Source organism: Antechinus flavipes, chromosome 1, assembly GCF_016432865.1.
Source record: "Antechinus flavipes isolate AdamAnt ecotype Samford, QLD, Australia chromosome 1, AdamAnt_v2, whole genome shotgun sequence".
Taxonomy (NCBI): domain Eukaryota; kingdom Metazoa; phylum Chordata; class Mammalia; order Dasyuromorphia; family Dasyuridae; genus Antechinus; species Antechinus flavipes.
Window position 1 is genome coordinate 650351422 of NC_067398.1, and position 17253 is coordinate 650368674.

General features: G+C 44.4%; 1 protein-coding gene across 12 annotated transcripts in view; it reads left to right on the forward strand.

The window, feature by feature from the left end:
• The window catches only part of SCRIB (scribble planar cell polarity protein), a 63863-nt gene that overhangs the window by 44364 nt on the left and 2246 nt on the right, over nucleotides 1-17253 (forward strand). For 3 of the 12 annotated variants that reach the window (XM_051971377.1, XM_051971379.1, XM_051971383.1), the window contains 13 exons: nucleotides 1888-2226; nucleotides 2729-2788; nucleotides 10624-10674; nucleotides 11077-11118; nucleotides 11365-11484; nucleotides 12020-12133; nucleotides 12416-12575; nucleotides 12701-12827; nucleotides 13372-13458; nucleotides 13624-13812; nucleotides 15877-16005; nucleotides 16216-16358; nucleotides 16633-16670. In XM_051971377.1, the coding sequence (XP_051827337.1) occupies nucleotides 1888-2226; nucleotides 2729-2788; nucleotides 10624-10674; nucleotides 11077-11118; nucleotides 11365-11484; nucleotides 12020-12133; nucleotides 12416-12575; nucleotides 12701-12827; nucleotides 13372-13458; nucleotides 13624-13812; nucleotides 15877-16005; nucleotides 16216-16358; nucleotides 16633-16670 (1599 nt within the window). Of the gene's footprint in view, nucleotides 1-1887; nucleotides 2227-2728; nucleotides 2789-10623; nucleotides 10675-11076; nucleotides 11119-11364; nucleotides 11485-12019; nucleotides 12134-12415; nucleotides 12576-12700; nucleotides 12828-13371; nucleotides 13459-13623; nucleotides 13813-15876; nucleotides 16006-16215; nucleotides 16359-16632; nucleotides 16671-16796; nucleotides 17251-17253 lie in introns of those variants that run through there. The other 9 variants (XM_051971382.1, XM_051971380.1, XM_051971381.1 and 6 more) reach the window with 9 other exon arrangements.

Consider the following 17253-nt stretch of genomic DNA (forward strand, 5'->3'; position numbering starts at 1 on the left):
TCCTTTGCCTTTGAGCTTTCTCCCATTCCTTTCTTCCCTATCCTTTATCCTACTTATCCCTTTTTCCATGTTTTCTACTGGTGATAACACAAAAATTTTTGAGGAGGATCTTGTACAGGAACCCATCAGAAAGAGGGTCCATAAATAAGCTGGTCAAAAGAAAGAAGCCATCAAGAGATTTGAAACAGGCCATTTGATAGTATTGTCTAAGATGGGCTCATGAATGGGAAAGGAGATTTCATGCAATAGGCTCAATCAAGTCTATGCTTTAATCTTTGTATACTGAGGGAAGGTACCAGGGAGATTCCTCCTTCTAACTTGCTTTTTGGAACAACATCTGAGTTAGCAATAATAGGTCAAGCAGTGGTAAATATGTAAGATATTCTAGGCCTAATTAACACATTAGAGATCAGTAAATTCTCCTCTATGGGCATTGGAGAGTTTTTAAAGATTTCAAGGATGGAATTGGGGAAAGCCTGATAAAAAATGTCTAATGTGTCCTGACAAAACATGCACTGTTCAGGAGGCCTGGCACACAGCCAGCATGCCTCCCACTGGAGATGATGCTTGGAGCCAGGACGCCAGAGAGACAAGGCAGGCAGCTGAACAGGCCCAATAAGGGGAGGACATAGCTAGACATACTTGGTCTTTTTTTTTTTTTTTTTTAATGAATGTGCATTTTTAGTCACAGAAAATTTTTTTCCATGGCCCATTGTTATTGATGTGGTAATTTAAATCAACTGCTATAGTGATACTCCAAAGGCAGTAACATAAAAGAGGTCTTGTTTTTAAAACTTGTATGTCCATAGATAGAGAATTGTGATAATCAGGGAAGATCTTCCAGAGATGGGTATAAGAGACAGATTCTAGCTAACATTTTAAAAAATTATCTAGAAGAGGAAATGTATACGAAAATAGCCATAGTTGCAGATGATTCTCAGCTCTGGTGAGGAGAGAAATATTGTCCTAATAAAACAGAAAGAATTCTTGAAACTGAACATAGAGATAGGGGAGCCATTAGTATGAGCAAATGTAGATTGATATGTTAGGGAAGAAGTCATTCAACTGTAGGCTTTTGGATTTTGAACTTAAGACTACTAAAGAGAAGATCCTAAGAATCATTGTAGAGTAGATTCTGATTCAGGTAAGAGTTGACATTGGGCAGCCTTTACAAACCAGTAAACAGTTTCGTGGCTGTCCCTTGAGATCATGTGCTAAGAATATAGTGATTAGATAGGTGGACATTATCAGCAAGGACTGGGAATAGGAGTGCTAATGTTCGCCTCCCCTCAGCTTTATCTAGTAGACATCATGCAAGATTTACCAGGGCCAAAGAAAGATCACAAAAGGACAAGAAAATAGGAATGAGGCAATATTGTTGAAGCCAAAGTGAAAAACTCAAGCCTTGTGAATTTTGGGAAGACTAAGAACAAAGTCTATATTAGTAAATTCTTAAAATAGAGCAAACATGAACTAATGAATCAAAATGCAGACAGTAAATGATAAGAGTCTGAAGGGAGGGATTAGGTAGGACATATAACAAAAAGTAGCCCTGGAAATTTGACCAATCTGGAAATACAGATTCAGATAAAATTTTAATAAATCATGGAATTCCAGGGTCTAGTTCAGAAGACTTTAGGTTAGGTCTCTAACCTCCAGAAACATGGCTTTTCCAAACCAACTTTTGATAACTTTGGCAGAGATGGGGTGGTAGACTGGCTGAATTGGGATTAATACTAGGGGAAGAGAGCATTGTTTCGGGCTTTTATTACACTGTGTCCATCATCTTTCCTCATCTCTTCTGCCATGTTCCTTCCTCACTTGCTCTCCTTTTCTGTGTGTTCCATCTCTGTCGGTCTGTCTTCCATTTCTCTCTCTCGTGTGAAGCTCCAGTTTTCCTCTCTCCTGCGTGACACTCTCTGGGAGCCAAAGCCCAGCGCGATGGACAAAGCCCCAGCAGGCCTGCACAGAGCTGAGGGCAACTCAGAGGTCTCAGCCTTGACCCAGCCTAGCAAGGGCCCTACTGGGTTTACCCCAGTCATGGGTGCCTCCCCAAGAAGTTCTGAAGAGCCCTTGGGGGAGGGGGAAAGCCTGGTGGATTCCAAGTCAATTCCGTTTGGGGAGAACCCTTTTGTGCTGGCCAACCGGGGATCATCATGCCTAGGGGGCCCTCCCCTGGGATATGGCCAGGGAGGGGTGCTGAAGACCAGCCTCTGCATCCCCAAGGCAAGCGGCTCATCACCGTTACCCTAATACCTGTGTCATGGAAACTAACCTGGGATTTGGGTGATTGTAAGAGGCACTAATGTGGTCCCTAATTTCTCCTCTAGAAAAGGAGCTTAAGGAAGGAGAAAAACTGGGGGACACTAACTATGCCCTCTCATTGCCTTCCCTAATCTTTGGTCTCACAGTATTTTCTTCCTTCTGTTCATTTATTTCCCTATTCTCTATGAGGACACCTACAGAGGATACTTGATGCCTTTTTGGTCCCACCCACAAATCATTTAACCTACTCTTGACCCTTCACACCTTTCCAACTTCATGTACTTTTCTCTGTCCTAGCCTTTTAATTCTGTACCCATGTAGACATATATTGATATATGCATATACACATGTATAATATGCATAGACTTATGGACATGATGAAATTTGACTGTGTCTGTGTGTCCATTCTTCCATCTCTCTTCCCCTCCATTATCTCACAACCTGGTTTCCTTTTCTCTCCTAGGTTTCTCCAGGGGCCATAGGAAACCCTCTTGATGCCCCCCGCTCTCCCAGTAGCCAACAGGTAAGTTTCATGGAGAATGAGACCAAGAGAAGAGATTGGACTGGAGAGTGTGTAGTGGTGGGAGGAGGAGTAGCAGGGGAATCTCTTTCCTGATTAGGATCTGTCAGTTAAATACATTTTAATCTAGACCTCTTGAATCTTCAGGAGCCCTGAGTTTGATGACAGAGGCCTGCCCCCTTTCCCTTCAGGAATCCCTGATGTGATTGGAATGACAGAACAGTTATTAAATAACTTTCAGTTATCCATAGAGCAAGTCTGTCCCAAGGGCTTGGTGAAGCACTGACATGTCAAAGCTCTATGCGAGAGCCATCCTACATAGAGAGAGAAAGGAGAAGTCAATATAAAATAATTTGAGGAGTTAGGAGTACTAACAACATAGATAGACCAGAGGTACCTTTTCCTAGGGGCAGTCCCTGAGCTGGACCTTAGGGATGCTAAATGGTGAAGGGGAAAAGAAGGTCCATTCCAAGCACAGGGACAATCTGCAAAGGCATGGAGTGGGGAGGTGGATGGTCAAGCTCATTGAATATTGAGTTGGCCAGATTGTCTGAAGCAATGAAGTATGTGAAAGGGAATAGTGTAAAATGCTAGAAAGATACGCTAGAGTTACTTGATGGAAAAGGTCTTTATGTGTCAGGTTTTGGATTCTTGTTTTATTCCACAGGCAGTAGGGAAGCCACTGAAGACTTTTGAGCAGGGGAGTATGATATGCTTGCTGGCTTATGCTTTTGGCAGTTCTATGGAAGGTTGAAGGGAAGAAGGGAAATCAATTAGGCTATTCTAAATGTCTAAACTAGGGTGTTGGTCATTTGAGTGATTTGAGAACAATAAATGTAAAAAAATAGTATGGAGACAGAATTAACAAAGCTTGGCAACTGATTACATAGGGATGATGAATATAGAGAAGAGAGTTAAGGATCATTTCATTGCAAACCTGTGTAACTGGAAGGATAGTGGTGCTCTTAGAAAGGGAGAATTTTTAAAAAGTATTTTGTTTTTTCCAAATACATGTGAAGATAGTTTTCAATATTCATTTCTGTAAGACTTTGTGCTCTAAATTTTTCTCTTTTCTTTCTCACCTCCTTCTTTTCCCAAGACAGCATTATATATAGGTTAAATATGTGCAGTTCTTTTAAATATAGTCCCATATTTGTCATGTTATGCAAGAAAAATCAGACCAAAAGGGAGAAAAAACCATGAGAAAGAAACAAAAAAAGTGAAAATGGTATGCTTCAATCCATATTCAGTCTCCATAATTCTCTCTCTGGATGTGATTGCATTTTCCATCCCTTGATTGCTGTGAATCATTGCATTGTTGAAAAGAGAGGTAAGGGAGAAGTTTGTAAAGGCTGGTTTAATGGAGGAAGAGAATAAGTTTTATTTTGAACATATTAAGTTTGAGATGCCCATGATGGGGGCCTCCAATTGGAGATGTACAACATGTAGTTGGTGACTCAGCATTGTAATACAGAAGAGGGACAAGAGCTGGTTATATAGACATGGAATACTCTGTATCAAGCTGGTAATTGAATCTGTGGAAATTGAGACTACCAAGGTAAAGGGAATGTGTAAAAAGAAGAGGATCCAGGAAAGAGCTTTGAGGTAGAGGGTAACAAAGGAAACTGACAGGGTAAATTAGTTAGCTAGGTATTTCATAAAAAGTTCATTAGAAAGGTGCAAAGTGCTATAAACAGTTGGAAGAACATTATTGCAGATCAAAGAAGCTCTTCTGGTGGGGATTCAGTAGGCAAACGGGGTATGGAATTATAGACAGTTCTTGTTTTGTGTAAGTGGGCCTTCCAAAGACTTCTACTTACAGCCATTTTTATGTGATGAGAATTTGTGCATGGAGAGGGAAGAAGGCAGAAAAGGGGCTGGACCAACCTGTGGAGGGAAGGAACCAGCCCACAGTTTAAGGGGCATGCAGGGGTTGGTGCCTAAATAGTAACTGACTGAAAGCAGACATGAGGGTGGGTAGACAGATGCAGCAAAGGTTTATTTTCTTCATGTTGAAGGCTTCAGACCAAGCAGCAATGTATGTAGTGTGATGGTGGTTGTGTTTCTACTTTTTGGAGGTTTTATTTTTTTTAATTGTGGAGGGGGGGGAAGAAGAGAGATTGTGGAGTGCTAAACCAAGGGACAGGGGTTGAAGAGAAAGGAGGAAGAAGGGGAGAGATGTGGGGGGAGGGGATGAGAGAAAGGGAGGGAAGGGAGAGGGAGAGAAACAAGAGCACGCACAGAACTGTATGGTCAAGTTTACAGGTGTTTTTTTTGGAATGCAGATTTCTTTCAGAATTCTTTATGCAAATTGGCCTCCCTGGCAGGCTGGTACCAGATTCTGTTCTTGGCAGGCAGTGATAGGGACTGCAGTGGCAGTGACAGCAGCGCCTTTGCAGCCTGTCAGAAGCTGCTTCAGCAGGGAGAAAGGGGGGAGACATGCAGAGCTCCTGAGAAGAGAGGGACATCTGCAGAAAGGTGCATAATAAGTGAGAATTGAGTGCATAAGCATAGGGATAAACAGGTGGGAAAACACAAGGCATGTTTGGTGAATAAAAAAGTAGTCCAGCTTTTATTGGATTTCAGAATTAATCACTTCTTGCTATGTGCTAGTGCAGGAAATATAATTAGAAAAGTGAGGCAACCCTTACCCTTTATAGTACTGGTTCAGTAAAACATATTCACAACCAATAAATGCTGGCTATATGCAGAATACATGCTATTGGGGAGATGGGTGGGGAAATCAGGGAAGGAGGGGATAATTGAGCTGATCCTTGAAGAAAGCTCAGGGTTCAAAAAGGATTAACAATTTAGAGCTAAAAGGAATCTCAAGAGTTCTGTAGTCCAGCCCAGATCAAATAGATAAGGAAAGTCTCAGAGAGGGCACAAGTGACAAATACCACATTTAAACTTGACGTCCTAGAGGATACCCAGTTTGAAATAATCTAGGAGGAAGCTAGTGCTGACAGGCTGGAGCTCAGGGGAGAGTGGAGGACTAGAGATTGAGATCTGGAAATTATCTGCAGAGAGGTGACATCAGTATAGAATATGCAGAAAAGTAATATAAGAGACCTGAAAGAATAGTTTGGCATAAAACATCAGAGGTCTTGAATAAATGAGCAAAGCATTTATTTTGTATAAAGCACTAGGGATGCAAATGGAAACGTTAGATGATCTCTGCTCTCAGGGAGCTCACATCGGGGGACAACACACACACATAAGGTTTTAGCTGCAAGTCAGATAGAATGGTCCCTGGTGCTTGAGGGTACAACAAATAGTCATACCTCCAGTCCTCTCAGTTTCTGATGTTAAACCATTTGATAGCACCAAGGCTCTGGTGGCAAGAACTTTCCTTTCTGGATCTTCACTCGCTGTGGCTGTAGCTCCTGCAGGGGCAGTAACCTGTCTGCCTCTCCAGGAGAGTGGTTTCCCAATATGGTGACTGCAGACACAGGCTTAAGAAGCGTTGTTGTTTGTAAGATTCTTGGGTTCAGTTAGTCAACAGTCATTTATTCAACACTTTCCAGGGTTCCAGGAACTGTATTAAATGCTGGAGACACCAAAAATGACCAAACCCCTCCCCCCCCCAAAAAAAAGTATCTGCTCTCAAGGAGTTCCCATTCTAATCGGGGATACGCTATGCAAACAACTGTACAGATAAGACACTGCATCCCAAGTCTTTTAACTACACTAGGGTTTTTAGGATATCCTCTATACAGAATAAATGGGAATATGCAGTTGAAGGGAAGATGATGGCCAAAGGAGTGGTCGTAGTTTGACTTCGTCTGACCCTTGCTGCCTCCTGTCTCTCCCCCGGAGTACTTTGCTGCTTCAGCTCAGTTGGCTTGTTCATCATTGAGCTGGTTGGCAGTTAGTGCAGATGAATGTTATCTTCTCCATAAGAGTTGCTTCTCTGGATGATCGCTCTGAGTGCCGGGCTGGAAGCAGAACTGATGTTTGAGGGTGGGGTAAAAGGAGTGCTGCCTATATCTCCAGTCTTATCTGCTGTTGATGGCAGTTGGTCAGCAATTGTTCCTGGTGGTGGTAAGGAAGGTGGACCTCTTCTCAATAATGACTTCTCTCAGTATTCAAATCTAGGATTAGATTGGAAGCAAGTCTAGTGATTTGAATGAATCTCCTCTTCCCAAGGCTCTTGGTTTCAGGGTCCAGTAAGGTGTAAGGGAAAATGGTGGTCAAAGTGCTGGTGATTTGAGTTGCCTGGCACTTGCCACCATTTGTTACAGGAATTTGACCATTACTTAATAGGCAGTTGGAAGCCCTTGAAGACTTTAATATGTTGAGATGGATGGATTGGATTTTTTCTTTGATTGTTTTCATTATATCAAGTGCTTAGTACACAATCTTAAATATATTAGATGTTTAAATAATAAATTTTTTTAGATTGGATTAAAGAGGAAAATTCTCTAATCATATCTATGAATAAAAAAACCCATCAAAGATGGTTTGGAGAGAGACATAAAAACAAGAAAAGCTGTTAGGAGGCAATACTAGATAGATAGCAACAAGAACCTTTACTCAGGATGATGGCAATAGGCACAGGGAAAATCCAAATGGATTCAAAAGGCATTAAAGAGGTACAATTGACCGATCTGGTAATTGATTAGAATTGAGAGTTAAAAGAAAGAGGAATCAGAGGTCGTAATTTTGAAAGGAATAGTACATATCATAGAGTTTGTCTTCTCATTTTATAGATTAGGAAACAGGCTTAGAGAGTAAGAGGGAGATAGATAGACTCAATAGATAGGTCAAGGGACCAAAGATCATAAGGACAAAAAGAAAATGTGTGCCAATAAGACAGAAAGGCAAAATAAGTAGGAAAGAGGAGAATCTGAGAATTGTAAAATTGTAAGTTGATTTTGTGAGTCATTGAAGTAGAAAACCACTAGCCAATATTTAAGACTACAAGTCAGTTGAGGTTTATATTCTATAGTGCTTTATTTATAAAACATTTGATGTCCATAAAATCATTCCATCATCATAGTATCTCAGGTAGTTAAGTAAGTAGTCAGGAGTATGCTAGAGCCAGCTTCTACTGAGTCAAGAACCCGTTAGTTGTTAAACTTTCACTATGAGTATTTATATATGGAAAAATAGGCAAATTGAAACTTGATTTTTTGGGGTTTTTTGATTATGTAGACATGAAGTGGTGGAGAAAATGTTGTTAATGCAGATTAAGCCTCAAAGTGTGTCCTGTGTACATTTTCCCCCCAGCCAGCCATTTGTTAAATATTTGTCAGAACACTGCTGTAGGTAGTTAGAAGTATTATTCTTATCTTACAAATAAGGGAAACTGACACTTAAGAAAACAGCCTTAACTTACCTAAGCTTTACACAAGTCAGTTAACCACTTAGCTCTTCCACAGAGCGGAGACCTACTCCCCATCCTCTTTCTCCTATACCACAATGAATCACTTAGAGTAAGTGAAAAAATCTACTTGAAGACTAATCAGGCAAAGATGAATAGAAGAAATGTTATCTTGAGTGTGCCTTTAATAATTATCATCATATATTTTTTTTGGCATTTTCATATTTAATGAAGTGAATTATAGGTAACAAAATAGTACTAACATAAATTGAAGCAAGATAGAACTTTCCTTGATGTCTTTTAGAAAGCCCTAAGATTTGGGAGGAATTTACAGATGATAATATAATTATCATCATATTGAAAAAAAAATCTTTGTATGGCCTGTTAAGGATCAGAAAGTAGTAGTTTTTGACTCTGTAAAAAGGAGTAGGGAGGATAATTCAGAAAAAGACCAAGGACCAAGTGTTCAATAAAGGTTTTTTGTCCATAAAGGTAACTTAACCATAAGGGGGATATGCTTTGACCTTGTCTGTAGAGAATAATGTCAGAAGCCAGTGTGGTTCATAAGGTCAAGCCTCAGGCTAAAAGAAATTGACTTACTAACACTGCCTTAGGTGAAGCACCTAATGTAGCCCCCACACTTTTGGCCAAAAGGGTCCAATAGCAGCCACAGGAGAGGCAAAGGACAGAGAACCTGGGAGGCTGTGACCCTGGATAGATGGGAGGAAGCCATTTATAAAAGACCTTAATTGAGGAACTTGAGGGTAGAGATTGTATGTAGAGATCAGATAGGGGGGAAAAAGACATCTATTGACAAAGTCAGGGGCCATTTGAGGAAGAAAAGTTCATTTTACAGGATGTCAGGATTATCCAAGTGAAGAGATTAAGTTAAAAAGGGGTCTTTCAGAGGATATTAGGAAAGGATAATTTAAATTAAGTAGAACAGTACAGCCAGCAAGTATGTGGTGCTATCTATCACAGAGACTTTCCTAAAGAAGCAACGTCTAGAAGTGAATGGGCACATCTTTGGATGGATAGTTGTGAGCAGTGAGAATTACTTTGAAGACTGGTCTCTCTTAGCATTTTTTTTTTTAAATAATTTGGGAGAAATAGTGCACACCAAGATCACCATGATCACTCATGGATGAGAGAGAATGCTGATCGGCTCAAATGATAGTGAGAATTGTCGTAAGGGGGTCAGAGAGAGGCAAGATAGCAAGTGTAAAGTGATATATTTGGAGAAGAGTTACCAAACTTCAGTTATGTAGCAATCTGAGAATCATTGCATTAGCACATGGACACGTATGGCACATGGGTCCAAATGGCCAGCAAAGATCTAGGTCCTCTCAAGAAGGAATTAAGAACAGAACTACAATTTTTTTTTTCCCTTATACAGCTTAGAGTTTGGGTTGCAGGTCTGGCTACCAAACCTAATTAGAGACAGAACTGGGAAAAGGGACTGCTAACATGAGCCCTGTGATAAATTTGGAGACCTCAGATGTTTAAGCCAAACCATATATTAAGCTTGCATCCTCTTGGTTGAATTGGTTTTGTGTCAGGGGCTAGATCATAAGAAGATAAACTAAAAAGATTAGGCTTTCTTATTCAGGGAAGAGGACTCAAACTGAGAAGAAGGGATGTAGTTAATAGTAATAAAGCTTTGAAGAGGCTATTGCCTGGAGAGGTAAAGACAGATAAGAAAAATGCCTAAAGAGAGAGTTTGGTTTGATGTGAGGAACAATGTCTTAACATTTAGAGCAGAAATAGAATGGAATATTTTGTAGGGTCATAAAGTCCCTGTCACTAGAGTTTTTCAAGTTCAGACTGGATAGCCACCTGCCAGGAATGTATCCTGCCACAGATGGAAGATTGGACTGAGTAATCTCTGGTCCCTTCTGGAAATCTATAGTTCTAGGGGAAATAGACATTTGCTTACCAAGAACACGAGGATCCCTTTTGTTCACCCTAAGTCTTTATTGCTACCCACTTGAGCCCTTTGAGCCTTTTCCTGGGGTCTGCTTTGATGGGTATGCCTTTCCCTCTTAACCCTTCTTTCATTTCCCATCTTCCTCAGAGTGAGTGGCCATATTCAAGCTACTCTCTTGAGAGGACAACAAAATTTTCCTAACTTCATAGCAGATTCTGAAGGAAAGTAAAATTGTTTGTGAGTGTCCCTAATGTAAGGTAAATCTAAGGTAACAGGGAAGCCAGATGTAAGCTCTGCCAGTAGTCCCAAAGGTCCCCGATGAGAAATGAACCAGAGGAATTGGCTTAAGGGAGTTATTCTGATGGTCTGGAAGGTGGGGTGAAGCCTAAGAAAGGCTGAGTTGAGAGTAGTCTTGGAGATCTGTGTTGAAGGGGGAGTAGTAGGCTTAGAATTAAATAATTGCCAGTTAGCTCTGTACTTTCTGGCTTCTCTTGGTTGGGACCCTGTGGTTCATAGAGAGGAGCCCCTCTGATCTCTTCCTCTCTCTCCCACGGATCCCTCTGTACCTGTCTTTGGTGCCCTCAGCCACCTGCCTCCCCCCGACCCTTCCACCTGGTGGGCAGGGAGACCCGCTTTGTAAGTGTCTTACATGCTGCAGCTCCTTCTGCTTGGCCTTCCCTCTGCCAGATGATCTCCAGTGTCTCTGTCCCCGCCTCTGTCTGTGCGTGTGCGCCTCTCCCTCTGGCACTTGATTGGGAGGAGCTACTAGCAAGGCATGTGCTTTGGGGCTTGGCCCCTGAGGTCTTGGGGTAGGCCAGGGCCTCCCTCATGAGCCTAATTGGATCCTTTTCCAGTCCACTTTATTCGTGGAGCTGTGGGGAGGGCAAGGAAGAGGTGACTTGAGATTTGCCACCCCCCACTTTGCCCAATGGGCACGGGGTACAGCTCGGGGACGGGGCAGGCTGGCTACACTCTTGGCTGCTAGCTTTGGGGAGGGGGACATTGAAAGGGAAGAAGCCATCTAATTCTTTGTTTCAGGCCTCCATCAGCTTCCTGCCCTCCCAGGAGGAGCACAAATCCGTGAGTGTCTTTTTTGTCCCCTACTTTGCCTCTCAGCTTTGGGCTGCCTTTTGCCAGCTCCTCACTGTTTTCCCAATTTCTCCTACTCCCTTTCCTTCCACTTTCCCCTATATTACATTCTTCATATTTCTCAAACGGTATCCCCACCACCATATACCGCTTCTGCTACTCTCCAACCTTTCTTTCTTTCTCCTTGTTTCTTTTCTTCCTCCCTGTATCTTTTCTTCCTCACTGCCACCTGTACAGACTAAACCTGGGGTAATCCAGCCTCGGCCATGGCCAGTGGGATCCACCGCATCTGGCGGTAGAGACAGCCCCAACCCCTTCCAGTCTTCACCCCTGCCCCGAGCCTACAGTCCCAGCTCCGTAAGTGCCCTCTGCCCCAGTTCACCCTGCAGGTCAGGGAAGGGAGACATCATCCTGAGGAAGGAAGGTTCTCCCTCCATTCCCTACTCCCATTTAACACAGAGCATGAAGAACTAGACATCTGCCTTGGGAATTTGGGTCTGGTTGGGAGTTGGTGGGGAGAAAATGGAGGAAAGCAAGATTTGGAGAAAGGATTAGAACCTTTCAACTAGGAATATTTAGAAGGTGGAGGAAACTGGGGGGGAAAACAAGGCCTAGTTAGAGGAGTCATCTTAGGATGAAGTAGCTGAAGATGAACTTGGCTGGAGAGGGTGAAAAACTATGGAAAAGGACGTGGAGAGAGCGCTGGAGAAATCTTCAATCAGGCAGGCTATGGATGTAGACTCAGGAAGCATTTTTCATGGCCCTATTGTTCATCCTGTCTTCTTCCTCTGCCTTCTCCTTCCCCTTGTACTGCATTCCTTGTTACTGCTTTCTCTTTTCCTCCCTGTTCAACTCTTATCTTTCCTTTCTCCTCTGTCCTCCTGTCCTCCAGCCTCGTACCTGTCCTCCATCCCCACCCTCCCCCAGTGAGTTCCCTATCAATGTTAAGCAGGCCTACAGGACTTTCGCAGCTGTGCCCCCCCCTCACCCTCTGACAGAGGCTCAGGTATGGCCTGACCCTTAGGGATCATCTGATTTCACCCCTGCCCCTGTCTAAGGCTTCCCAATTCCACCCAAGTAACCAATTATTTCCAGTTTTCATTGGGTACCCCCTCCCCTCCACCTAGTTTTCCCAATAGGAGCTGCACACGCAGCCAAGCCCCAAGTGGCTCCAAGTTACCCCAATGGTGAGGGGGGGACAAATGGAGAGGTGGTGATCGTGGAAGCCATGGATGAGAGATGAGGCTTTAGGTGACTGGAATCAGCTTTCTCCTTCCCCTCTTCCCAGGTGGTACCTCCTGGAAGTGCTGCCAGCCCAGAACAGTTGTCTTTCCGAGAGAGACAGAAATACTTTGAGCTGGAAGTGAGACCTCCCCAGGCTGATGGCCCACCAAAGAGGGTGTCCCTGGTTGGTGAGGATGATCTGAAGAAGATGAAGGAAGAAGAGGGTAGGAGAAGGACTTGAAGGGAAAGGATTGGGTCGAAATCTAATTCTTGGTATTTGTTGGGATGGGAGGCTGTCTGGAAGTCTCCACTGAAGCTTTTTGTCCTTCTCTTCCTTTCTCTGCCCTAGCACGGAAACTACAGCAGAAACGGGCCCTACTTCTTCAAGAAGAGGAGGAGGAGGAAGCAGAAGAAGTTGTAGCCCCTGCCCCTGCTCCAGTGGAAGGACTGGAGTCCCCGGGAGAACAGAAGAGCTGGTAAGAACCTGGGGTTTTCCTGTGGAGTAAGTCAGTCCAGTAAACACTGACACAGTAGCTGGGGTTTGGCAAATAAACCCATGAAATCCAGGCTAAGCCTCCCATCTCACCATTCTCTGCTCGTCTTGAAAATTGGTAACTGTTGATGTGAGGCTTCTTTAGTTGGGACTTTATATGTTTGGCAAAACCTCTGCATTTTCGTGGCTGGGAGAAAGAGCATTCTCTGTTCCTTGTTAAAGGGTTTTAGATATGCCTTCTTCAAGGCAAAGGGTTCAGTCACGCTTCAGGCTGGACTGACCATCTTTGGACCCCCCAGAGAGGACGGCAGGGGCCCCCGATAACGAGGGGGTGTTATGGCTTAGAGTTTTGAAAGACTCTTTTGTTATTGAGCACAACCAGTGGCAGGTTAGCCCAGGGTGAGGGGGCTTATTGACTTCTACTAGAGGGTTGATGCTTTGAGACTTCATTAGGAGCTCCAAATGACAAAAAAGAACTTAGAGACAACTTAAACTGTCGGAACAAGATTTGCTCCTTTGCCTTCCAGCCTCCCTCAAACTGAGCCCTCCAATTCCCAGAGGAACTCACTGGAAGAAGGACCCCAACAAGAGCTGCGGTCCAGCTACTCAGCTAGGTAAACAAGGCTACGGTGGGCTCCAGAGGCAGAAGAAAGTTTGGGGACGGGCTCAGGATGGATCCAGTGCCCTGTATCCTAGGAGCTGAGAGGTTGGGGAATGATCTCAACTTGCTGCCTTTTTGACATTGAGTTTCTTCAGATAGATCCTTGTGTCACCTACAGGCTGAGCCCCATGTCATTGGGGGCTGGGGAATTGGGAGCCCCAGTCCGGACAGCTAAGGCTGAGCGACGGCAGCAGGAACGGTTACGCATGCAGAGTCCGGAACTCCTGAGTGGACCTGAACGGGAGCTATCTCCAGCTGAACGACGAGCTTTGGAGGCAGAGAAGAGGGCACTCTGGCGGGCAGCCAGGTGCCTGACCCCCTTCCAGCTTGCTGTGTAGTCCCAACCTCCCCCTGGCCCCTCAAGGAAACTTAACCCCAAGGGGAAGAGAAAGCTAGTCTGTGCCGGACTCGCTGGGTGCCTGGCCTGCCTCTGCTCCTTAGGAGGCGGCCATGTTAGGCTGGGCTTGGGTCAGGACCAGCAGGGACGACAGGAGCTTTGGAGAGAGGAGAGGGTGTTTCAGCGCTCCCTGCTTAGATAAATAAGTTTTTCTGCGTAGAAAGGAATTCAGATCCTGCTTCTCTGTGATCCTGGGCGAGTCACTTCCATTCCCTGTGACCGTCTGCTACAGAGTAGTTGTCCTTCGGCTTTGTTAGACAGTTTCCTTATCAGGAGTTTCTTATATCAATGCAATCACAAGTATGGACAAAGACATGTTGAGATGCATTGACTGCAGGCGTATGTGATCGGGTGTGGGACTGTAGGTGAGGTGTGTGTGGTGCTGTGGACATCCCTGAATACTTGAACCAGTGATGAAGGCGTGCCTTGTTAGACAGAGGTGACTCCTTTGGGATGATGTCTGGGACGTGGGTGTGGAGAGCAGAGAAACCGAATGAAGGAGGGTGTGGCTGTTGCGGAGTGATTGTCAGGAGTGGGTGTTGTGGTGTGCATGGCTCTTAAAGAACATACTGTTAGAATCATGTACCGAAGCCTGGGGGTGAGTGTCAGAAGTGTGTAATTGTAATGGTTAGGAGTTAGCCTTAAATGGAGACGTGATTGTGGGGGGCCTAGCAGTACACCATTGAGTTTCCAGGACTCTGGGTGCTCTAAATCTTAACTCTGCCTCTGCTGTAAAGCTTAGACTTCAGAAGTGTAGATTCTGGCCAGCTGTTGGTATAAGATCACTGGGCCAATGGCTGTGGCATTTCAGGGCACACATTGTTGACAGGCTAGCTCATTACAGTTATAAAGCAGAATTACCCAGATATTCTTAGTCATCTTTTGTCCTCATTGCCTTTACAAGTGTTTCTGATTGTCTTTTCTGGGTCCTAGCTCATATTCTGCCCAGTTTCAGGAATAAAATTATCCTGATACTGCATTCCCTTCTTTTTAGGATCCCCATCCTTTGCTGGCTCACTTCACCTCTGGCCCTTTGCTCTCTCTTTTCTCCCACCATCTTTGTAAATTCTCACTTAGTGTAGGGTGGCAGTTCTGTCTTTCCTTGGGTCTAAGCTATTTAGGGCCAATCCAATCTCTTCTCCTGTCCTCTAAATCCATAATGTTTTGTGTCCAAGTATGATTCTGCCTTTATTCAAATTGGTTTAGTTTAGTTTGACCTCTCATTTCCAAGACTTGGGATAGTCCCTCGCTACCTCTTGTTTCTTCCTTGCCTGAAGTTCACTTTCCAGCTGTGGACACTGAAAGGCCTCCTCATGTTAATAGCCTCAGTAATACTTCTGAACAATTCGCATTATCCCAATGTGACTCTTGTGGAAATATAATTCTACCTGCTTTCAGAGCTGTTACAGGACAAAAGATACTTCAGGGAAAAAAGAACATTCCTTAGTTAGTGGCAGGGTTGGTGATTTGAGAATGTCTATGAAAGAGGTAGCGCTGGGGAAGGGCACTTTCTGGTCACTGTGTGTGTCTCAAAAAGTACCAGTCAGGTATACCTAGTTCTCCAAATTTTTCTAGAGAATCATTCCAGAATTGTATGGCCCTGTTTGACTGTCAGTTTAGGTTTAAGGACCTGTCCTTGGTCACATACTGCCTTTTAAATTCATTTTTGTTAAAGCTGAAACCTTCATTTGACTTCTAAATGTGGGGTTAGATGCTAGAGTCAAAGCCAGTATAAGATGATATGGGTGTAAGATGTATTGGCTAAGACTATTAGCAGGACAAGGAAATTTGGTTCCTCTGCTCCCTGTTCTATTTTCTCCTTGCTTTTTATTTTGATCTTCCTTCCAGTTCTCTGTTCTTAACTGTGCCCTTAATTGACCTAAAGGGCCCAAGTCTGTTTGCATTGTTTTCTATTCTCTGTCTCTCACTTGCTTTCTGTCTCTGTCTCTGTACCTCTATCCTCATGACCCCCAGACCCTCAGCTTTGGACGACAGCCTTAGGGACTACGAGCAGGACCTGGCCCGTAGACTCTACCGGGCCCGCCAGCAGGGGCTTCCGCTCAGACCCACCCCCCGAGCTGGGCCAGGAAGTCCTGCCCCAAGGTGTGCATGGCCCTGCCTCCCAGCTGTGCATGCCTTAGATTCTGGGCCAGGGTTTGGGGTCCTCCATGGGGAATATGGGACAGGGGAGAAGCTATGGCTCCCTAATACCACTGGATCTTTTCTTGTCTGTGGCCCTGAGTGGGCTGGGGTTAAGGAAAAGCCCAATCCTAACTCTTGTCTCCCCTGTTCACCCTGACTCTTTCTTTCCAGGATGAAGTCCTTGGAACAAGATGCTCTGAGAGCCCAGATGGTCATCGCCAAATCTCAAGAAGGAAGGGGAAAAAGGAGCCCCCTTGGTCAGCTGACAGAGGCCCCTTCACCTGCACCCACTCCCTCACCGACGCCACTTGAAGGTGGTGGGGATGGGGAAATTGGTCAGTTTGGATGATCTGGGGTGGGGGTTGGGACCGATCAGAGGATGTACAACAGTGTTAAAAAGCAGGACTGGCTGGCAATCCAAGTAAGGAGTCAGAGACAAGTCTTTCTGGGTATAGAGGGAAACATCATTTGTTCTAGGGAGAGGAATGGGGGGGAGGGGGAAAGAAAGAGAGAATGATTATCATTTCTTAGGAATGGAGAGACATTTGAGGGGCACTGACTAATCTCTCTCTTCTTATGTTCCCCCAGATCTTAGCCCTAGGATTGTCACCTCCCCTGGAAGGCTGGTAAGAATGAGTCACTCCCTTAATCTGAGTTCCACTTTGTCCTTATTTCTCCACATTCCCTTCCCTTTTGTATAATTTTCTGTCTTCTTCACTCCCCTTCTCTTTTGCCTCTATTTCTGCCCTTAGGTTTTTACTCTTGTGTTTATAATCTCTACATCTACTCTGTGACCTCCCCAGTTCTTTCCCATGCCTATTTCTGTGTCTCTGTACAGGTTTGTGTTTCCAAAGTCATGACGTCACCTCCAGAAGTCTTAGTCTGAGAAACAAAATCTGTATTGGGGTGCAGGGGTGGAGGGAAGTGGCCTAGAGGGATGGCAGTGACTAAGGACAATCCCCCGACAGGGGCTGAAACATGAGCTGCATTCACCTCTCCCCCTCCCCCAACACATGCGTGCGCACATGCGCACGCGCGCACACACACACACACACACACACACACAGAGTTCCTTCAGTAGCAAGAGCAGTGACGTTCCCAGCCCTATTTTGGTTTTGAGCAGCCTTTTTCTTATACTGTCTCTCTTCCCTCTCCTCCCCTCCAAACTTCCCCCTTCCTTCCTCTCTTTCATGCTGTCGCTGTCCCCTC